We start from the raw sequence: 21,934 nt of genomic DNA, 5'->3' as shown, positions 1-21,934 counted from the left end.
ATAACAGTTCGAATAACATTTTTCTTTGAAATAAAGACTCGTTACTATGGTCACTAGCTCTTCATGCAGTGAACTCTCCTTCAGCTTGCTTGGGTCCTTTACTTGTTTATGTTTTGGTGTTAATCTTTTTGTATTTTTAGTTTGCTTGAGTGCCATCAATTTTTCATTTTCGATGTACTATTTTGGATAATGATTAACCTTGATAACTTGATTAATAATGCAAGTTAACAATAAACCTCCCGTCAGCAGTAACCAGTGCATTATCAATAAACCAATAAAATGTGTTGTGGTTGGTGATGGTACTGTCGGTAAAACTTGCCTTTTAATTAGTTATACAACCGAGGAATTTCCTGGTGAATATGTTCCAACTGTGTAAGTAGATTGTTAATCGTCATCAAGTATCCTTGTGTTTTACATATTTAACAACCTTCATAATAACCAGTCCGACTTTTACTACCTACCATAACTAAAGCAATGTCCAAACCAAACCTATTTAGCTGATAGCCTTTCTTATTTATTTCAATCCAAATCTACATATTCTTTTACGTTGATAATATGCTTATTTGATATCGAGTGTTTCCTTGAAAGCATAATGTAATTATAGCTGTATATTGGCTCATTTACTGAACATTTTATCGATAAATATCCTATGACGGTAGAAGTAGAAATTGGATTTTGCTGCATTTCAGCGATATTTATGGATTATCTATTTATTATCAATTTATTTATCTATCTTTTGTAACAATTACAATTTTTATTATTTTCACCAGATTTGACAATTATTCGGCTACACTTGTATTCGAGGGAATGACCATCACTCTAGGATTATGGGATACTGCTGGCCAAGAAGATTATGATAGACTTCGACCCTTAAGTTATCCACAAACAGATGTTTTCATCATTTGTTATTCCGTTGTGTCACCTTCCTCATTTGACAATATCCTAACCAAATGGTATCCTGAAATAAGACATCATTGTCCGGATACACCAATACTTCTCGTTGGGACCAAAATAGATCTAAGAGAGGATAATGAAACTCTTAACTATCTCAGCTCTCAAGGGCTCGCACCAATCAAACGTGAACAAGGTATAAAAATGGCCTCAAAGATTCGAGCTTATAAATACCTTGAATGTTCAGCGTTAACTCAAAGAGGTGTCAAACAAGTCTTCGATGAAGCTGTTCGAGCAATTCTTAAACCTTTAGCCTCTCATCCTTACCACAACAACAAAAAACTGTGTAACCTTATGTGATCTCTCTATTTAATCTTTTAATCATTCTACAACTTTTACGGAAATATCTCGTCTTGAAATCTCAGATAATCAATTTAACTCTCATTGTCAACTTTTATGTCAATTTTTACCATTTCTTCTCCCCAAGTCACACCAGTCATTATTTTATCTTGATTTATGCTTATTTGTACAATAGGAATTATACTTATAAATATGCATTTTATTCAATTCCTTGATCTCAAATCATGATCAATCTTAATTCTTATTGCCATAAAATTCGATGTAAATTCGCTAATCATTAGTTATTTTATACATAAAACTTAACCTTTCAACCCAATTTTTCCGTGATAAATTCATAATTCTTCAGTATAAAATTTATTCAAGATAATTAATATAAAGATAGAACAGAATTAGGTTTTTAAAATTCATTTCATTAAAGGTCAATACAATAAAAGATACAACCGAGGTTATAAAATTAAAGTTCAATTGATGAACAGAAAAGTTCAAAACATTCTCAAAGTCAAGTCCAGTTCAATTTACAATGACTGATCAATTCCAAAATGGATAAAATCAAATCTAAAATTAGTTAAATGTAATAACAAAAGGAACACCCTTCTTTGATTAATTTTTGGTAACTTAAATCCTCCTCCAAATTTGCCACGTGGTATGCTTGCTCCGCATGGAGAGTGTGCAAACAGTTTAAGGTTGAACAACATCCGCAGCAGTAATTTAATTTTTTTGTCATTTATCTTCTTGATACTTGAAGTATTCAATTCTTTTTTATTCATTTACTGTGTTATTGTAACTATCATCACTCGGGTTCAGATTATTCATTCATCATGACTGAAGAAACCAAAATATATCGTCTATCTGAAGTTGAACAACACAAGGATAGATCATCAACTTGGATTGTGATTAACAACAGTGTTTATGATGTTACCTCATTCCTTGAAGAGGTAGGCTAATTTATCTTGATGGATATTTCTTATTAAACCTGCTACGTCTCACTTTGTTGATGATTGTTTAGTGTATTATCTTTTGTTTTGCCACAATTTTGGACTAATTTAATTTTATCTTTCCATCCATTTTTCATCAGCATCCTGGTGGAGAAGAAGTTTTATTAGAGAAAGCAGGAGGAGATTCAACAGAGGATTTTGAAGATGTTGGTCATTCAACAGATGCTCGCACATTAATGGAAAAGTATAAAATTGGTGAGCTCCATGAAGAGGACCGATTTGAACAGAAATCCAAAGAGGAGTCCGCACCCGCCACAAATTCAAGATGCTGTATAATCTAAATCACGTCATTTTGGACGTTTGTTCATCTTTACATATAAATAATTCTCTTTTTAATATTACACGAAACGTCGCAATTTGTTGTCGATATAACATGCAAAATGTTAGACTTTTTTCAATGTTGTAAACCTTGTCTGGTTAACCTGGTGCAAAATGGTATTGAGATAAATAATATAAACACAACATAACTAAAGTACAAGATCGTCCATTTACATTTACAATTTAATGATTAATGTGAGTTGACATGCCTGGAAAGTTTCCGACAAATAGCTAATGGATCATTACTCAGTTCCTTAATTAGTTGTTCTTCGCGTCTTTTAAATTCTCTTTCCTTTTCGGTTATAGTTTTGACATATTGATTCTGCAAATCTTCAATTTTTCTTTCATGTCTTTCCACTAGACGATGGATATGTTTTTTATATTTGTGTAATTTAGCTTTCATGTGCATTCCATCCTCTTTGATCTTTTCTAGTTCCTGGTGGATTAAAGATGACTGTGGAACTGAAGTGTCTAGGCTTCTTGATAAAATTAAAGCTCTCTCCAAATTTTCTTTGGCTTCTAACATGGATTGTTGTTTTTGGTCAAGTTCATTAAGACGGTCATCTAGATTACAGTTGATTGCAGTCCAAAGTTTCCTCAAAGGAGCAAAAATAAAGTGCATTTGATCTTGGTCTCGCTCTGTGTAGTCTGTGTCAGAAAATGATTGGATATAATCAATCAGTTGATTCACATATTCCTCCAAACGTTGATTAAATGATCTTTCCATTTCTTCTCTTTGTGTTTTATCCATAACTCTGATGGCTTCTTTCAAATCCCTTTCGAATTGAGCTTCATATCGAGCTTCGACTTCTTTAAGCCATGGTTCATGAGCACTGCTTAAAAATTCGTTGGTTTCAGAAAGTTTTTTCTCGGTCTCTTTCAACTTCTCTCTGAGTTCTGTATTGTCTTTTTTGACCCCAGTCAATTGGGATTGTAGTGAGGCAATTTGTGTTCGGCGAGTTTGAAGATTAACTAAACATTTTTCAAATTCTTCCTTGAGTTCTGCTACATAATCACTATCGCTTTGAGACAGTGTCTTTTTTACACATTTACAACTATTATCAGAGAATGATGGAGCTGATGATTGATTTGATGTATTGCTTTTCAGTCCAATAATTTCCCTTTGTAGAGATTCGATTTCTTCATCCTTTTTCTTCAACATAGATTCATATTCTTTCTTGTCATGAGTATCTTGGAGGATTTTTTCATAACTTCGCTTGAGATCACTCACACTTGATAAGTTATCAGAATTTCTATCAGCTTTCAACTTGTTTATCTCTGCTTGTCTGGTTTCCAATTCATATCTCAAACCTTCGTTTTCTCCTTTTAATAAAATAATCTCATTTTCATGTTGTTGCTGTATTCTATTTAACATTGCTTCGTAATTTTCTCGTATTCTGGCCGTCGAATCACTTTTACTTAATTCTCCAATTTGTCTGTTCAGCGATTCTATTGTCGATTCAGCTAAAGCTAATTTGGTTTGGACTTCAAGTTTAGCTTCACTTTCAGCTTTTAGTTTGACAGTTAGAGCTGATACTTTTCCTTCAAGTTCAATCAATTCCTTGTTTTGTGTTTGGCACTTTGATTCAAGTTGTTGATATTGACACGAGAGATTTACATAATCCGCGTTGATAACATTCAGTTTTGCTTTCAGCGCTGAGACCTCATCAGATAACTTTTGGTTGTCATCCAGCATATATTGCACATGCTTAAATGAAAGTTGAGAAAGGTCATTGTTTTTCAAATCTACAGTACATTTAGACCTTAAAAGTTCATCGAGATGAGGAGTTCCACTGCGAAGATTTTCAACACTAAAGTCAGAAAACATATCCTCAGATATTGACAAATTGTGGTTATAGCTCTTTATATCTCTGTCCATTTTTGAAGATAAGAATGGCAATTTTGTAGACTCTTTTGGTGATAGCACTGGAGAGGGTGGACGTGAGTCTTTGAATGATCCTGATGATGATGATGTAAACGATACATCTGAAGATGAATAATGGGATGGAGATAGAGATCTGGATGAATGTGTTGAACTTGAGGATGCTGATAGAAGTGAAGGCAATGGTGAAGACGATGTTGGCTCCAAAAAGCTCTGATTTTTCTTTAACCTGTATAGAGATAAAACAAACAATCTAAATAAAATGACAAAAATAAATAGATCAATTACACTTACCTATTCATAATGGCCAGTTAATTATTGACATTAAACAATTAAAATTAAAAACAAATAATCTTTCATTGTAGTGTTTTGCCTAGCTTTACTTTATACAAAATTTACCCTCCAAAACTGCGGTAGCTTAGCTCTCCGGTTAAACAGTGCTGCCGCCCCTTTTCCTTCACCCAAAAAAAACTGGTCTCTGCCTTAGACTCTCTGGTTAGCTTATCCTTTGTATAATCTTGGATATTACATTTTCTCGGTTATCAAATCATCTCTTCATTTGTTTTAATTACTGTTTGTTTATCAGATTGACATTCAAATTAGTTGATGGTTGATTGACTACCTTATGGCGAAATCATCATAATCATGAATTAATTTTCTTGTGTATTGTATTTCAAACTGTTTGTTTTTATTTTTCTTACTCTTGGTCCAACCAAATGGAATCAAATTAAATGAATTTCTCTAAACAAGCTATAGTGTGGTAAAAAATTTAAATATACGGTTAAATAGGACAAATTAAAAAGGTCAACAAACCATCAAACCTATTTTGACCGACAATACAATAATTGTTCTCATTACACCCAGACGATTTCAAGTTAGCTCAATTCCTAAAACGCGAAACATTAAAAATCATCATTTGGTTACAATAAAGGATCAGTTTGAGTTTAGGTACAATCATTATCTACGCACTCACTAAGACTCATCAAGTTGTATTTCAATGATAAGTTGATTTACCAGAAAAAGAATCAAACTAAAAGCGAATCAATCCTGTTTCTTAGAATTACATGAATTACATCTGAATTACGTTATTTTTACGTTTGCGTTTCTCGTTCAATTTTACCAGTTTTGCCAGAAGTATCAGCAAACTCAATGTATTATCCACTTGTATTTCATGATATGAATATAGGTATAGAATGATTAAAATTAATAATGAAGTAGAAAACTCCAGAAAATCTGGTGCAGGGCAAATGCACCTAACACAATCAGCTCGTTTGAAAATTTCAAATCATATTCAATAGTCGATAATAGCTGTCTTCAATTATCTTTCTTCTATTGATATTCAGTGCAACACTGATTACCGAATATTACCCAATATTTACCGAAAAATTTAAATATTAATGTACAAAGAAAACAATAAATATTGTATATTTGCCAGATTTCAATTGACTTTAATTATCTATGTTAATTATCTGGGTAATTCTATAAAATTTACTAATCATAGTTTAACCTACTGATGAATCTGATAATTTATTGTTGCGTGAGTAAACACCATAAGAGTAAAAGCCTGAATCCATCTGTAAAATTTACTATACTTACTCAACGTAAAAATTTATTTTATCTTGAACATAAAACACTCATCAGCTTTCATGGTCACATTTATCAAGCTCGTTCAATGTTCCTTCATAACCAACATTAACCTGTCTTCACTAATTGCGTATAGCAATCACTCACAATTTGTAATATATTTTTCTTTACGGCTGACCACTCTTGAACAATACAATAGGTTTTTGCCTGAAGAGTTAATCAATCTTTGATTAATTTTGTCAAAATCGTGTGATTATCGAGTGAAGAGACAAAACCTCTCACAACTAATTCTATTAAATCCTGTGACCAACTCTGACTTGTATAAACACTCAGCTTCTTGATTTAGCCAAACGAAATCTTATGTTTGAATTTCTTTCTCTCCTGAAATCAAGTTTTATTATGAAGCAACTTTGAGGAAATATTCGTAATACATGTGATTAAATCTCTCACTGTTGTATTGAGATAAAAAGGATTCATGATAAAACAAGTATCAATTTGCTAATAAGAAAAGAATCGCAAAGATTGAAGGGCAAAAACATACAAGAAATGAAAAATGAAGATGAGTGGAGGAAAACGTAAAAAAATAAGTTGTACAGATTTGTCAACAAATGGTTCTTGATTGATGTCCTTGGTGGAAAATGGATTCTAAAATTTAGCCAACTGAATTAGGCCACAAGCAATTGCAGGTCCAGAGTTTCCTGTTCGTTTACTTTCGAGGTCACCACTACGTCCTAAATCATCGGCTTTCTCAGTTACCTTCATTTGACCAAGATATAAAAAAGCAATGATAAGAAAAATATAAACAAAAAAATGTGTTAATAGAAATGAGATGATCTTCAAGGACTTGGAATCTGGTTAATACATGTGATTTTATTGCTAATAATGAAACCAGATTAGGGTATTAACTTTTTTTATCTTTAAATTGATTAAATACTCTGATGGTCATGCAGTTATATTCATTCATTTCATGTGACTTGTACAATGATTTTCTGTTTTTGTACACTTGATAATTTTCCTTGTTTGGTTATTCAGCTTTTTTCAACTGCTATGGGTAACTATTAATACTTATTTCATGTAAGGTAAAGAAGTATCAGTAAAAATCTTACCACGATGGTTCGGTTTAATACAGAGTAACCTCCCGATAAACTTATTATTTGATCAGTGAGATCAAAATAAGCTATTCCGTCTCGATCAGCAAAAATGTTACCCAGATCACCAACATGACGAATCCAATCGTATTTACCGCCATGTTCAGTTTTCTGTGGGTTATAATGATCACCTCCGGATGAGCAATCGTTTCCAGTCAAAGGTTTCTCTAAAATATGCATACCATGGGCACCAGGAGAAAGGCCAAGTATCTTTCCTCGAATGGTTACATGTTCATTCTCCTGTTGAAGAAAGAAACGAGTAAAAATGTTTAAAATACAGAGTAGTCTTTGTATTTTGAATCATTCATTGGAATATTTCTTACCTCCTGCTCAAAACTAATGGATCCTGTGATTTTATTATCAGACCCTTTGATTTCGGCAGTTCCACGAGTAACTTTAGGGTTGGAATATGAGTGAGGTTGACCCTGAGACATGTAATAGTTGTTTCCAGAAGAAAGAGCATAATTTGGATACCTTGGAACCCAACCGAACCTATGATCAAATGTAACTGAGTTGTCAGGGAAATTAACTTGACCCGGAATTAGACCATATTTAGCGTCAAACGTTGATAAAGGTGGTTGACTGGAGACTGGTGATCCAGTTAAAGATGATTGAGCAGACGATGGAGACAGCTGAGCCAACCCTGATTGCAGTGAAGAAGCGGAGGCAGAAAGTGGTTGATGATAAGGAAGTATTGACGATGGATATGGAGATAAGCCTGGTGCTGAATTCAAAGATGACAATGGTTGATAGGGTTGAGGTGGAGCTGGTTGAGTATAAATTGTCAGATTAATAATAGATAAATCAATATTCAAGAGTTTGTCTTACCTGGTGGGTAACGTTCACGAAAGTGTCTCCAATAATTATTGGCATCAATCATAGAGTCAGGGGAAGAAAATGGTGGTTTATTTGAGTCCATAAATTGCGATGGATAACCATACTTTGAACCATAATTGGGTCCATTTCCATACCGATAATCAAAACGATTAACTAAATTGAATAAAAATCATTTTTGAAAGTCTAAATAAGTTATTCAAAATAAACAAACGCACTATCAACCAATGTAATTGGTCCTTACTTGATGGCGCTGAATATGGATCGCCATAATATTGACAATTAATGGTAGATAAACAAATAACAGTCAATTGCACGGTAATCCCAATGGCAATACAATTTTTAATCAACATTGAATAATTCATTTCGCTTTATTTTGTACTTTGCAAAGATTGTTGGACAACGGATAAAAGGAGTGTAAATGTTGATCAAACCAACTGTAGACGGATTATCATTACTAATGAAATGTTATCATGAGCATTTTAAGTAACTAAATGATTTGTTGAAATCTAAATTTGATGTATCATGATTCCTAGGCCACAAGGAAGTCCTATTATATTAATAAAGATTTCCCATCTTCCTCCTCTTCATCGTCATCATTCCTGTAGGCCTGAGTGATTTTCAATTGTTTAACAAAATCGGCTAACTGTATATCCGTCAGTTTGAATGTGATTATCAAGATTCACAATAGTAGAATCATGCAACTAATTTTAATTTTAATTCACCCAATATCATGCTTTTAATATTGACTTCAATTTATCTAGCGTTTCATTTGATGCTAAATATAGTGAATTGGTTGGTGCAACCATTAAATAGTTGGACAATTGTTAATCAATTGAAGTCTCCAAGCCTTGAACTTGGTTTCCCTATTTTGCTTCATTTAAACCTTTACACTCGTATTCAATTCACAATTGTATTCATCAATTTTACACCTTTCCTGTAATTCAACCTTTTAGCTGAATCATGTTTTCATTACTCAAACAATTACATGCTCATAATGGATATAATTTTCATGGTGACATAATTAAATAATTTACCTAAAAGCAAATCGATTGCCTAGAGTTTAGACCTAAAAAGTATCATATTGACACAAACAGCTAAACGTTTAGTAGCGTAAACCGAAAACCAAAGTGACCGTTGTACAGCAACAGAAAATTTTATCTTCTGAAATGAGTTCCTGAGTGACGATTAAAAATTACATCAGAACAAATGAATTTGATAAAAAATCTGGTTTAAAAGCAATTGAAGTTTAAGCTTTGAGCGATATTTTTTCGCAAACATAAATTCGATCATAAAATCTTTTAATTGCACCAATGAACTTTATTTTCATGCAACTACAATTTTACCAAATCTCGCAAGCCTTGAGAGCTTTTAAGTCAAAGTAATCACACTAGTGCTTACTCTTTACTTAAAATCCGTACAAATTTAGAATCTCATGTCCATATTACATTGTATGACCAAGAAGATCGCAAAATGAACAGAGGATGCAAAATTGTTACATAGAGTGCAATTTACCAGAATATTTATAAAGTATTTGGACTGAAAATATAAGGACGAATTGTTTAGGCTTGATTGTTAAGTTTAAGACAGGAAACAAGTTGTTACTGCAAAAACAATGAACCCAATTATCACATTTATGTACACATTGACACGAATGGACAGAAACGGACAAAAATTGATTTCTTGCAAATTTAGACTCTGTTTTCTTGTAGGGACATGAAAACTGCATCCATTTGTGCGACTCAAAGATTTCTCCGTTGAATAGTTTTCAAGGGAATCGAGTCCAAAGTTGAAACTTCGATCGCATTTTGTACAGTTGTGTCACCAGATTTTTCAATGTAACTCATTTTGCTAATGTAAATTTATATATGTAACCATAAAACGTACTTATTTTGAGAAATAAAACTTTTCTTTTTCTATAAAATAGATTAGTTCGATTTTTATTCAAACCGACTTAGTTCTGTGACCACAAGAGTTAGCGAACTGAAACTTATTATTTGTCCATGTAAACTGTTTGCCAACATCATGGATGCAATACTTTTTTTCATTCATCAACAGTTCTCTTGGTTTTGGCCATTAGTCCTAAAACTTTGAGCCTCGATATTTCGAGAATAATACCCCCTACGATCAGCATTCTTTCACCAAATTAATTCTTTACTGATTAATAACCCAATTCTATTCAAAAACTTCTTATTAGCGCATTTAATTAATGATATTTGGGCTTTAAATGCACGAGCAACAACTTATTTAACAAACAAAACTCATCTAAACACACATCTTGGTAAATGAAGCAATTTTCTGGTTAAACTTGCAACTTGTGATGCAAAAAGTATCGCCAAAGGCTCAAATTTTTTAGTAAAGAGTTGAAACTTTATGGGTTTTGTAGGGAAATGAAAACTGAACCCATTGGTGCTATTAAATAATCCATTCGATAGACAGTTTTTGATAAAATCGAGGTCAAAGTTGAAACTTTGATCGCCTTTTGTATAGCTATCGAAGTCTTTTTTTTCATGAAATTCATTCTTGAGGAGTAACTTATGATTAGCAACCAGAAAATGAGCAAATTTGTCGAAATAACATTTCATGCTTTTGTAAAACAGATCAAGTTCGATTTTCCCTTAAGCCGATCTCTTTCTGTGACCATATGAAATAGCGAGCTAGAATTTATCATTTATGCATAAAAATTGATGGTACACATCTTGAATTTAATAATTTTGCCAATTTATCAACAGTTCTCTTGATTTTGGCCATTGGTCTGAAAACTTTGAGTCTCGATATTTCGAGAACGTATTTTACCACGAACATCATTCTTCGGCTGAACATTAGATTGCATTATGGACTATAATATATTGAAATTTCAAATCATTCAAGATTCTACAAAAAAAGATATAACATTGCATTACTTGTGTTGACAGATCATAGACTTGATTGAATTGAGTTGAATGGTTACTAAACACAAATACTATTAAATGAATTAGTTCAGACTCCATTCGATATTTAGTCATATAATGTTATAGCCCATAATGAAACCAATGTTTGGTGAAAGAATGGTCAATGTAGGGGCCACCATTTCCGAAATATCGAGGCTTAAAGTTTTGTGGCCAATGGCCAAAATCAAGAGAACTGTTGTTGGATTGATAAAAGTAGTCAATCCATAGTGTGCGAAACTAGTTTTAAGGCACAAATAATAAGTTTCAGCCCATTAACTCGTACGGTAACAGAATAAGATCGGTTCAACTGAAAATCGAACTAACCAGTTTTACAGAAAAAGAAAAGTTTTAATTCTCAAAATAAGTACGTTGTATGGTTACCCATGAAAAGTTACATCAGCAAAGAAAAGTTTAATACAAAAATCTGGTCACACAACTGTACAAAAGGCGATCGAAGTTTAAACTTTGACCTCGATTTTATCAAAAACTGTCTATCGAATGGATTATTTAATAGCACCAATGGGTTCAGTTTTCATTTCCCTACAAAACTCATAAAGTCTCAACTCTTTACTAAAAAATTTGAGCCTTTGGCGATACTTTTTGCATCACAAGTTGCAAGTTTAACCAGAAAATTGCTTCATTTACCAAGATATGTGTTTAGATGCGTTTTGCTTGTTAAATAAGTTGCTGCTTGTGCATGCAAAGCCCAAATATCATTACTTAAATGCGCTAATAGGAAGTTATTTAATTGAACTGAGTTATTAACCAGTAAAGAATTAATTTGGTGAAAGAATGCTGATCGTAGGGGGTATTATTCTCGAAATATCGAGGCTCAAAGTTTTAGGACTAATGGCCAAAATCAAGAGAACTGTTGATGAATGAAAAAAAGTATTGCATCCATGATGTTGGCAAACAGTTTACATGGACAAATAATAAGTTTCAGTTCGCTAACTCTTGTGGTCACAGAACTAAGTCGGTTTGAATAAAAATCGAACTAATCTATTTTATAGAAAAAGAAAAGTTTTATTTCTCAAAATAAGTACGTTTTATAGTCATTCATGAAAATTTACATCAGCAAAATGAGTTACAAACAAAAATCTGGTGACACGACTGTACAAAAAGCGATCAAAGTTTAAACTTTGACCTCGATTTTATCAAAAGCTATCCATCGAATGGATTATTTAATAGCGCCAATGTGTTCAGTTTTCATTTCCCTACAAAACTCATAAAGTCTCAACTCTTTACTAAAAAATTTGAGCCTTTGGCGATACTTTTTGCATTACAAGTTGCTAGTTTAACCAGAAAATTGGTTTATTTGCCAAGATATGTGTTTAGATGAATCTTGTTTGTTAAATACGCTGTTGCTCGTGCATTTAAAGCCCAAATATCATTACTTAAATGCGCTAATAGGAATTCATTGGATTGATTGAAGTAATTAATCAGTAAAGAATTGATTTGGTGTAAGAATGATGATTGTAGGGGCTATTATTCTCGAAATATCGGGGTTCTAAGTTTTAAGGCTAATTGCCAAAATCAAGAGAACTGTTGTTGGATTGATAAAAATAGTCAATCTATGATGTTCGCAAACATATTTAATGGATAAATAACAAGCTTCAGCTCGCTAACTCTTGTGGTCACAGAATGTGATCGGTTTAAATAAAAATCGAACTAATCTATTTTACAGAAAAAGCAAAGTTTTATTTCTCAAAATAAGTACGTTTTACGGTTAGTCATAAAAAGTTACATTAGCTAAATGAGTTACAAGCAAAAATCTGGTCACACAACTGTAGAAAAGGCGATCGAAGTTTCAACTTTGACCGCGATTTCCTTGAAAACTGTTCATCCAAGAAATCTTTAAGTCGCACAAATGGATTCAGTTTGCATGTCCTTACAAGAAGACAGAGTATAAATGCGAAACAAATTCATTTTTGTCCATTTCTGCCCATTCGTGTCAATGGCTACATAAATGTGATAATTGTGGTCATTGTCTTTTCAGTAACAGCCCAGGAAACATAAACACGACATTTTAAACCATGTTAGTTAAAAGGAAGTTACTAGCAATTAGAAGTCGAATTTTAGTGTAATAACCATGAAATGACATGAAAAATTATTAAGATCCAATGCACAAAAAAATTAGAGCTTTCACTTCAATCCTCCATGCTAACCTTTCCAATAAAAAATAAAAATTAAATTTCTTATTAAATCGCTAAGTGCATCAACTATCCAAATGTTACTCATGACATTTTTCGTTAAACACTTGCAAATAATCAGTTGATTTGAATTAAATTAAACTAATTAAACAAAAAGTATTTACATTATAAGCAGTAATACCATCTAGTGAATGTGCATAAAAGCTAAGGGCCAGCCTCGATGAGCCTCCATCTATTGCTGATTAAATGAAAAGTTTGATCTAATTATTATATTTCATCGGAATCGCACCGGAAAAATGTTCACATTGAACAATGAAAAAGGTAGGCAACGACAAACCTTTTAAACAATGTTAGAGCTAAAATATGGATGTAACTTATCATTCCAAGCTGCATGCAAAAAACAAGGAAACTGAAAAAGAAATTGAAAAATGGAAAAGGACATTTAGTTAATTACCGAGGAAAGAAGTATTCAAGTTTAGCTTTCGAAGCTGATGTCAAAAAATCGAAAGGGAAAAGGTTTTGAAAAATGATGTCGTCGGGAAAATGTCGAGATAATAATGATTTGATAGAAATGCTGAGATAATGAGCAAAATATTTGACTAAATAATGTTAATCATTGCCAAATAAAGTTGATCTTGATTGAATAAAAAGAGGTTTTACGCCACAATAAATTTGGTTGATAAACTAAAGTTCCAATGGCATGAAATACCGACTGGAATAGAAAAGAATAAAAGGTTGAAATGGAACGGAAGTTTAAATATTCCAACAGTCTGATTAAACTGAATCAAACGGAACCTTAAAGAGACAATTAACTGAAAAGATTTAGTCCAAATCAATTGCAATTGCTAGTTGTTTATTTTTTAATACCTTTCTGAAGCAAAGTCAAATAGCTTCACTGAAACCGGTAAAAATGATTCAATACCCAAACCCAAATTAAAAACTGGTTCATACACATAAAGGACAATTTCCCATTTTTGTATAATTCAACTGATTGAGCTTCCATTGTATTTTGACTAATTAATACACAATTTACAAAACAGTAGCCAATATTGATATTTTGGGTTAGACGAAAGACAAGCCTTTAAACAAATCATTTTCAATCAAAATCAATGGATTTCATACAATAACTATGGCTATTGATTCAATTGACTTTAGGGTTAATTGATGGTCTTATGTTTATGTAATGATTATTGGTGTAAATTAACTATAGTTAGACATTTTTACGAACAGTTAACCCGAAAGGTTGAACTGGCTAACTGATATTACCATCCGAAAGTAATGTTAATCAAATGAAACATTGTAAGCTGAGACATTATTGAGTTAAGATGATTATCCTGGGTGATTAGCAATATAAATAAGACAATTTAAATTTAGGATTTGGTTACAATTAGCTGCATTTCCAGGGAAATGTATAATTTGAAAATGGTACTTTGATCAGGTTGAATGAAAATTTGTAAAATCTGAGATGAATCAGAACTGAATTTGTCTCTCTGTTAATTTCATGAGCAGTAAGCTGCAACCTTATCGAGTGTTATTATTGAACAGACAAACAATCAAAGATAAGGCAAAAATACTAATGACCATGTCTATGTGTTACTTAGTTTATACATTTAATGGTTAATATGATTACAGTTGAAACTGTTTGCCCGATGGTTCAACTCTTTATACTCAACAATCCTGTTTCATCCACTAACTAACCTTGTTTGTATCTATGTCAATTAATTTCCTCCATATTCTGATTCCGGAAATAGGCTTGGCTCTCATCTTCATCATCATTTTCATCGTCTTCTTTGACTTGTTAATTATACTGCAAATAGAAAGTTAATAAACAGTAACAGCATTTATTTGTGAGAATCATCAATGCATTAGTTAATGTTTATTTTAGTTTGGTTTAATTTTAAATTTTAACACGAGATTATGAGAAGTCAATTTTTCGCACTTTAATATTCCCAATTACTCTCAGAATCCCTCTTTCTTATTTGTTCAGTTTAATCAAATTTCACCTTTGATCATCTAATGGATAGAGTAATTGGATAACTTCGATACATTATTCTGAAAATTACCAAGTGTTACTGTATTTTTCAAAAAGAGTTGCTTTAACATCATCTTATGATTTTAAAAAATGAGTAAGCTGAGACCAAATGTTTAAGCCATAGAAGAGGATGATTGATAGGCAAAGACCCAGTCGGTTAGCCTCTGAGAGAGCGAAGGTAAGTTTCTCTTCTTCATTTGTTTACTATTTTATTTCAGTGTTTTAATTGATCTTTTTTAACTTGAAATTTTGTCATTGGTTAATTAATGTGTTTCTAATTGTTATGACTATCAGTTTAAGTGACAATATTTATTTAATTTGGTTAATAATTGTGTTTTAATCATTTGTGTTTTTCTCTCCTCATTGTTTTCACTTTTCCCTTACTCTCTTCTCTTTCTCGCTTTCCTTATTTTCCTTACTCTCTTCACCACACTTACTATACCTACTGTACTATGATAACAGGCTTTATTCTTGGGCGATGTTTCAATCTCAAAGCAATTGGAGAGGGAGGAAAGAGATCTCAGGAAAGCTATAAAACTCTCTCGGTTGGAAGCTCAAAGAGCTAAAAGGACGGAAAATGAAGTTAAAAGTATAAAATCATCACCACCATCCTCTTCCTCATCATTATCAAAGTCATCTTCACCACAAAAATCTCCACCACTGCCACCAACTACCAAAACAACCAAAACAACCGCAACTGTAACTGCCACCACCAAAACTGCCAGCCAAAAGCGCAAAATGGGTAAACCCAAAGCAATTGAGATACCAGCAAAAATAGCCAAGGGTTGCTGTAAAACTATTAACCAGATCAAATCTTCAGCTGAAAAAAGGCCAAAGTCCAATTTGATTATCAGGACCCGAAGTCAAAACAATAACAACCCACCGAACAATGCTGAATATCCAAAGTCAACCTGTGGAGTCAACAATATCAATGGAATCTCTTCACCTGTGGCACCATGTGCCCTTCAATTAGGAAATGGCAATTCTATTAATGGTTTGAATCTATTAAACGGTGCAAATTGTGATAAACCACGACCAAAGATAATGGCTCAAAGGAAATTTGCATCTATTTCTTATAATGGCAATACATATCTCAAGCCTCGTGATACAGATTTTTCATCAATGAAAGAATTATTCACAAAACACAAACCATCAGCTGAAGATTTCTTAACCTTTCTCTGTTTTAGAAGTACCAACTTGTTGCCTCCTCATCTTGATTTTTATGCTCTCAACAATATTACCTCCAAAGACAGTATAAACATTTTAACCAATGATATTACCACCGATAAAACTGCCAACGAAACCGTTGAATCAAATTCAACAATCAAATCTCATAATCATCAATCCGATCAAAGCAATTTATCTACCTCAATGAAAACAAATAAAGGACCAACAAACGGCAAAGTTCAAATACGAAAGAGAGCATCTGTTTCTGTTAACTGTAGTCGAAAAACTGATGCAAATGGAAGGAAAAATTCAAAAGTTAAAAGAAAAGGCAAAGATAATCTGGTTAATGGCAATTTTAATGTTAAATATACGGAATTAACCAAAAATATTGAAGATTTGAAGAAATTGAAGACCGCAGAAAAGAAAATAGGGGCCGGAGTTGCAACCAGGGCTTGTAACTCAGGAAGAAAGTCAAGTTCAGATGAAAATAGACCAAAGAAATCATCTGATTTAACATATTCACAACTGAAAAGATCTCCAAATCCATCATCCACATCTTCTCGCCACAAGTCTCAAACCAAAGTGATAGTTTCTAGGCCTAAGAAAAAGGCTACCAATGATTCTCAGGATGGTCAAGTTTCGATTCAGCCAATTTCCAACGGCAAAGTAGTTTCAAAACGATCTTTTTCTCAGTCTGGAGTTTCTGATAATAACTCTGAAGACGTTAAAAAAAAGGTTAAAACAAAAGTTACCTGTGATCGGATTCTTCGATCAACCCGAAAATCTAGTTCAACATCAAATAAGGCTGCTCATCATATCGAAGAAACCTGCCCATCAAACGAAAGGCAAAATTTGATCACGAGTGAAAATCCGGTGGAAAATTTAGATACTAAAGTACCTATTAAAAGTGCAATAAATAAAAGTTCCGTGAATAGTCCAAAGAAGAGGAAAAGGGCCGTCAATAATGGTGATACTACAAATAATTGTCGTTCATCCAAAGTAAAAGAATCAATGACATCGATTTCGGTTCCAACAGAATCCCAGCAGCCAAAGAAAAATGGACAAATTAAAACGTTAACACCAGAAACGATACCACCTAAAGTGACCATTAAAATTAATTCATCTGCTCGTGTTGGAACCCGAAGTTGTACAAAAAGATAGAACAAAAAAATCAGAGAAATCAGTTTTTTTGTCATTTTTGTTTCAATCTTTTTCTCGCCTTTCCGGGCAGGACTTTATTCGCAAAGATAGATTTATTTGTTTGCCTTTTATATTTTTTATATTTATAACTATTAATGAGCTTGAATCACTTGCACGCCGGCTTTTTCCTCTTCTCTGTTGGATCTTTTCCATCTTATTTTCCTTAATCCTTTCGCAGTATCCTCCAAGCAGTATATTGAGCATATATATCTTGATTAATTAGTCGCTTTCTTCGTCATCGTTCCTCATTTCAATTAATTTAGATTGATTCAAGGGCTGTTCAACATCAGACCTGTGGATGGTTATAAATATAAAAAAAAATGTATACATAAATTAACAGATCGGTTAGAAATGTGTAAAAACACCTTTTTTTATAAATTCATATTTATTCACTTGAAAGAAAAACCAATTTCTAATTGTTAATTCTCTCACTATTTAATACGTGTAACTATTAACCATCTGCATGTATTTAAACTAAAAATTTATATAACTAAAGTAAAAAATTTCTAAGCTTAATCAATCTCGAATTTTTTACCTTATTATAATTTGACTGGGAAACATTCAATCAGATGAATATTTCAATCATACCTTATGAAGTTTTCACAAGGCTTCAGGAAATGGTTAATTCTTTTACAAGTCAATACAAAAGACAAAAAACAATTTAAGCAAACCCTTCTTACCCATATATAACATCCTCATCAGAATCATTGATCATGGAAAGAGTTGGATTGTCTCGAACTACTCGTGAATCTGTTTTTTTGAATTAAAAGCGCAAAAAAAGAACGGAAGGAAATAATTAAACAAAACCAACAACCAAATAAAGACAAAACTAATTGGTTTGGAACCAAAATTGGTTGTCATTGAAAAATCGACCAACTCGAAAGCTATACATTGTAAGTGATTTATATTTTAGTTGCATCTAATTATGAATATAACTAATATCCACTGTTAAACATTTATCCATCCTTTAGGTAAAAACAATTCAAAATAGACGTGAAGTCATTTATAATGTAAGCTTTTGAATTTGACTAACAATTATCTTTGGCTATTACAACTTACCCATCAATGAGGCCGATGATGGATAATAAAAGTATGCACAGATACATATATAAAGATTGGCTACCGAAAAGATCGATAAAAATGATGCTGACGAAGTTGTCTGATAGGTCATCGGTAAAAGCTGGAGATATGGTATCTGTGTAATGTCAGTTTCTCCCAGAATCGAATCAGATGTTGATGTTGGTTTGGATAGGATAACAACTAAAAAAGATATGGTTAACGTAAAACACAAAAGGAATGCTTGAATTTTAAGGCGAAGATCAAAATATGGCATGGCACGAAGCTCCGTAAATGCAGTTAATAGCAATAAGACCAGATAAATGAAGTATATTATGAATAAAAGGTAGAAGAGGAAATTACAAGTCTGGAAGAACAAGAAATGCCAAAATGTTAATTCCTTCAAGTTTCGGGAGTCCAAATTCATCGACAAGATGTTACTTACTCTTAAAAGTGCTGAACCATAATAGGCTGTTTCTTCGTCTAATGTTGGCTTCTCAAGTTTCTGAATTCGTGACCAGTTTGCTCCATAAAGTATGATTAACCAAAGGGTTCCAACAATCATAAATTTAATACTATAAAAACGAGCTATTGATCTATTGTTTTGCCGGATTCCATGAAAAAAACAAACCCAATAAAGAAGAACTGAGCAGGTAAACGTTGTCTGGAAAACTATCTCCAAAACGTAGGGAATCTTGGAGTTGGAAAGATACATCAAAGGATAAAATGGATCTGATAAAGGAAGACAAATTATGTAAATAATCAATTTGGATCGATTCGACATTGAGCTACATTGGTGTAAATTATTTTGCAAAGTAATAAACCGTCCTTACTGTTATAGCATATTAGAGCAACTAATAAGAATGAAGTCCATTTTTGCTCCATTGACCAATCAGTGAAATTATAACGGTAAAGACAATGGTTAAACCAACACTGTAAAGAAGATGATTGTAAGCATTTTCATGTAATGGTTCAAATTTGGGTTTGGTGTTGTCATTGATCTTACCGAGATTATGAATGCTATCACTAAAAAGATGAAACGAAACCAAATGGTTAAACTGGTAAAGGATGGATTGATTGATTGGAAAGTAAAGTGAATATCTGTGATTGGATTTTTTTGATTAAAATGTTCCAGGTCAGCGAAACGAATTTCAATTGAATAATCTGAATATTCCAAATATTCAAGATGAAGGGCCTGAATGGGTTCACATGAGTTACCATTGCAATCAAGATGATGATAATGTCCACCATCAGTATCAAAAGATTCTTCAAGAATTGGATTACTAGTCTCGTTATTACTTCGTTTACCCTCAATATTAATTGCGATTGTAAATCGCCGTTGAAATGCACCCGAATCAGGTTCACCTTTAATATAAAAAGTAATCCAAAGGCAAATGTAACCCGAATAAGTTGACATCTCAGGAACTGTAATCTTAAATGGACCCGAAACAAGAAGGTTTTGTTGGACTGTTTTGTTGGTTATCTTGTCCTTTTCAAAGATTTGTGACGCCTTTAATGTGTCCAATTTGGTAACATTAGGTCCAGCCAAACCAATGAATAAAAGTAGTATAAAACCAGATAAGAAACCAGCTAAAGACAATAATATTTCTCGTTTATGAATAGCATAAATATTCATATGGAGTGATCTAAGGAAATAGAATGTCAAAGAAGGGAAAAAAATGTCGATTGAAACAAAACAATAATGTAATTGGAAACAAAAAAATCCATGAAGCTCGTGGATATATTTCAATGCAGTCAGACAGCGAAACAAGCCGGTTCATGATTTGAATATGTCTTCAACAAATCAAATTATCTTGTTGAAGAAGCTTCAGCAAATATGGATATTTAATGGCTAATTCAACATTTGCAATTGAATAAGGTGAAGGCTAAGCAATTGATTGTGAATAGTTCACGAAATACAATAAGAAAATTAAACTTGTTCATAATCTGCTTTGATATCAACCTCTGCATTCATCTCCATATTTTACATCATTGTCACAAAATGAACCATATAATAGTTCAAATCTTATTAAGATAACAACATTGTAATTGAAATGGATGATAATAATTATTCACATCTTCGATGTATAATGTAATTGATTATGCTTACCTTTCACATCTATCATGGTAATAGGTTGGTGCAATATATCGGCGAAATTCACTGAAAAAATCATTCAACTGACTACGAGTTTTAAATAAAAGGCTCATGATGTCCAAATGCTGGTTTACAATATTACAATTTTGCTTGTGACAAATTAATTTCTCATGGAGTGTAAAAAAGTAAATTTATTTTACTAAATTCAATATTATAAGTTTGATTAAATTCACTTTATATCTGAAATTTTGGTCAATATTGAACAATTTTCTCATATGTTTAAACTGACTTGTATAATCTATTGGAGATCTCAATCTCGAAGACAGAGAGAAATCTTTGTATCAACTCGAGGCGCATGTTAAGTCCATACCATCGACCCATTTACCGATCGATTGGTCTCCCACAATGATAAATCCCACATTCAACAATTGCTGTTTACCAGTTTTTTTTCATTCAATTTTCCTATACTTAAACAAAGGACCAGAAAGGTACTGCTGTTGATTAACAATCGTGTTACAATTAGAAATGAAGTCCATCGTGTTGGTAACCCTTTCAGTGTTTTTAGGCTTGTTTTTCTTGTTGATTGGCTCATTGAAAGTAACCCCAGCGGTTAATCGTGAAATGCATCGAGAGATTCGCCGTAATTATGTTAAATATGCGAAAGTGTTTCCAATACCATCTCATTTCAACATCAAGATATCACCTAAAACTTATCGACTGATTGTTGGATGGTCTGAGATTGTTGCTGGTTTCACTTTAGCCATTATACCAGGAAGGATCAAACAATTGGCAAACTGGATTCTTCTCGTTTTAACCGTCCTCGGACTTTATACACACATTATGATTAAGGATAAATTTGAGCGAACTGCTCCATCAATTGTATTTATTCTGATGCTTGTCTGCCGTCTAATTGTCCATGTTCAAGTCAGACGGAGGGAAACAGTTAAGCCTAAAACTGATTAAATTGATATCACATATGATGACACCGAAAGAAAGGATGAAGCCGCACATCTCTATTCAATATTGCCACCAATCAGCTCAATGTTCAACAAAAGGATTTCAAATTGAACAATACAATTAAGACATTTTTTATTACATTATTATATTCTCACTCCAAAGTACAGCCGCTAAAAGCTCAGTGTGCATGTAAATATTTTGAACACTCTACGAAATCCTTTACCTTTGATTATCACCAGATTAAGCTGAATATTATATTGGTACACCAATGTCCGTTTAACCGCTAGCATACAATTTATGCATAAATAAATAAAGCCTCAACGGTTGCAGATATG

The 21,934-nt window shown here is 32.6% G+C and overlaps 7 protein-coding genes across 8 annotated transcripts; 4 read left to right on the top strand and 3 right to left on the bottom strand.

The window, feature by feature from the left end:
• Positions 1 to 80: 80 nt before the first annotated feature.
• On the top strand, positions 81 to 1,567 carry Mtl (Rac family small GTPase Mtl). Its single transcript, XM_015930028.3, has 2 exons — positions 81 to 372; positions 771 to 1,567. The coding sequence occupies exons 1-2, from the start codon at positions 218 to 220 to the stop codon at positions 1,249 to 1,251; spliced, it is 636 nt and encodes a 211-aa protein (XP_015785514.1). The 5' UTR covers positions 81 to 217; the 3' UTR covers positions 1,252 to 1,567.
• Positions 1,568 to 1,982: 415 nt separating this feature from the next.
• On the top strand, positions 1,983 to 2,718 carry LOC107362892 (cytochrome b5). The gene is made up of 2 exons (XM_015930031.2): positions 1,983 to 2,186; positions 2,327 to 2,718. Exons 1-2 carry the CDS (start codon positions 2,070 to 2,072, stop codon positions 2,525 to 2,527), a joined length of 318 nt encoding a protein of 105 aa, XP_015785517.1. The 5' UTR covers positions 1,983 to 2,069; the 3' UTR covers positions 2,528 to 2,718.
• LOC107362876 (uncharacterized) lies at positions 2,715 to 4,846 on the bottom strand. The gene is made up of 2 exons (XM_015930015.3): positions 4,741 to 4,846; positions 2,715 to 4,675 (listed from the first exon to the last, which is right to left on the bottom strand). The coding sequence occupies exons 1-2, from the start codon at positions 4,746 to 4,748 to the stop codon at positions 2,755 to 2,757; spliced, it is 1,929 nt and encodes a 642-aa protein (XP_015785501.1). The 5' UTR covers positions 4,749 to 4,846; the 3' UTR covers positions 2,715 to 2,754.
• Positions 4,847 to 6,399: 1,553 nt separating this feature from the next.
• LOC107362882 (superoxide dismutase [Cu-Zn]) lies at positions 6,400 to 8,209 on the bottom strand. 2 transcript variants are annotated; one of them, XM_025161015.2, is made up of 4 exons: positions 8,007 to 8,209; positions 7,502 to 7,944; positions 7,137 to 7,418; positions 6,400 to 6,786 (listed from the first exon to the last, which is right to left on the bottom strand). In XM_025161015.2, exons 1-4 carry the CDS (start codon positions 8,095 to 8,097, stop codon positions 6,676 to 6,678), a joined length of 927 nt encoding a protein of 308 aa, XP_025016783.2. In that variant the 5' UTR covers positions 8,098 to 8,209; the 3' UTR covers positions 6,400 to 6,675. The 2 variants fall into 2 exon arrangements, with proteins under 2 accessions (XP_025016783.2, XP_025016784.2); XM_025161016.2 differs by having other exon boundaries at positions 7,502 to 7,902.
• A 6,396-nt stretch (positions 8,210 to 14,605) lies between these two features.
• On the top strand, positions 14,606 to 18,007 carry LOC107362877 (uncharacterized). Its single transcript, XM_015930016.2, has 2 exons — positions 14,606 to 15,302; positions 15,587 to 18,007. The coding sequence occupies exons 1-2, from the start codon at positions 15,255 to 15,257 to the stop codon at positions 17,450 to 17,452; spliced, it is 1,914 nt and encodes a 637-aa protein (XP_015785502.2). The 5' UTR covers positions 14,606 to 15,254; the 3' UTR covers positions 17,453 to 18,007.
• Positions 16,627 to 21,237, bottom strand: LOC107362842 (transmembrane protein 181). Its single transcript, XM_015929980.3, has 7 exons — positions 20,658 to 21,237; positions 19,554 to 20,193; positions 19,381 to 19,480; positions 18,993 to 19,279; positions 18,551 to 18,914; positions 18,172 to 18,241; positions 16,627 to 17,783 (listed from the first exon to the last, which is right to left on the bottom strand). The coding sequence occupies exons 1-7, from the start codon at positions 20,753 to 20,755 to the stop codon at positions 17,711 to 17,713; spliced, it is 1,632 nt and encodes a 543-aa protein (XP_015785466.2). The 5' UTR covers positions 20,756 to 21,237; the 3' UTR covers positions 16,627 to 17,710.
• On the top strand, positions 21,035 to 21,605 carry LOC149093555 (putative acetylcholine receptor chaperone). The gene has a single exon (XM_089269620.1). It carries the CDS (start codon positions 21,168 to 21,170, stop codon positions 21,603 to 21,605), a length of 438 nt encoding a protein of 145 aa, XP_089125746.1. The 5' UTR covers positions 21,035 to 21,167.
• The last annotated feature ends 329 nt before the right edge of the window (positions 21,606 to 21,934 follow it).

Source organism: Tetranychus urticae, chromosome 3 (genome assembly GCF_039701765.1).
Source record: "Tetranychus urticae isolate SD_2017Ah chromosome 3, NJAU_TeUrti_SD_1.0, whole genome shotgun sequence".
In the NCBI taxonomy this organism is placed as follows: domain Eukaryota; kingdom Metazoa; phylum Arthropoda; class Arachnida; order Trombidiformes; family Tetranychidae; genus Tetranychus; species Tetranychus urticae.
This window is presented reverse-complemented; position numbering and strand designations above follow the sequence as displayed.

What these genes read in the sequence shown, in the direction of transcription:
- Mtl (XM_015930028.3), top strand. Translation starts at nt 218, where the DNA reads ATGCAAGTTAACAATAAACCTCCCGTCAGCAGTAACCAGTGCATTATC. An exon ending in GGTGAATATGTTCCAACTGT is followed by an intron (nt 373 to 770) that starts GTAAGTAGATTG and finishes TATTTTCACCAG; the next exon opens with ATTTGACAATTATTCGGCTA.
- LOC107362892 (XM_015930031.2), top strand. Translation starts at nt 2,070, where the DNA reads ATGACTGAAGAAACCAAAATATATCGTCTATCTGAAGTTGAACAACAC. An exon ending in TTACCTCATTCCTTGAAGAG is followed by an intron (nt 2,187 to 2,326) that starts GTAGGCTAATTT and finishes ATTTTTCATCAG; the next exon opens with CATCCTGGTGGAGAAGAAGT.
- LOC107362882 (XM_025161015.2), bottom strand. Translation starts at nt 8,097, where the DNA reads ATGGACTCAAATAAACCACCATTTTCTTCCCCTGACTCTATGATTGAT. An exon ending in TCGTGAACGTTACCCACCAG is followed by an intron (nt 7,945 to 8,006) that starts GTAAGACAAACT and finishes ATACTCAACCAG; the next exon opens with CTCCACCTCAACCCTATCAA. An exon ending in TATTAAACCGAACCATCGTG is followed by an intron (nt 6,787 to 7,136) that starts GTAAGATTTTTA and finishes GGTCAAATGAAG; the next exon opens with GTAACTGAGAAAGCCGATGA.
- LOC107362877 (XM_015930016.2), top strand. Translation starts at nt 15,255, where the DNA reads ATGATTGATAGGCAAAGACCCAGTCGGTTAGCCTCTGAGAGAGCGAAG. An exon ending in TAGCCTCTGAGAGAGCGAAG is followed by an intron (nt 15,303 to 15,586) that starts GTAAGTTTCTCT and finishes CTATGATAACAG; the next exon opens with GCTTTATTCTTGGGCGATGT.
- LOC107362842 (XM_015929980.3), bottom strand. Translation starts at nt 20,755, where the DNA reads ATGAGCCTTTTATTTAAAACTCGTAGTCAGTTGAATGATTTTTTCAGT. An exon ending in ATGGTTCAGCACTTTTAAGA is followed by an intron (nt 18,915 to 18,992) that starts GTAAGTAACATC and finishes TTGTTCTTCCAG; the next exon opens with ACTTGTAATTTCCTCTTCTA. An exon ending in ATCATCGGCCTCATTGATGG is followed by an intron (nt 18,242 to 18,550) that starts GTAAGTTGTAAT and finishes TCAAAAAAACAG; the next exon opens with ATTCACGAGTAGTTCGAGAC.
- LOC149093555 (XM_089269620.1), top strand. Translation starts at nt 21,168, where the DNA reads ATGAAGTCCATCGTGTTGGTAACCCTTTCAGTGTTTTTAGGCTTGTTT.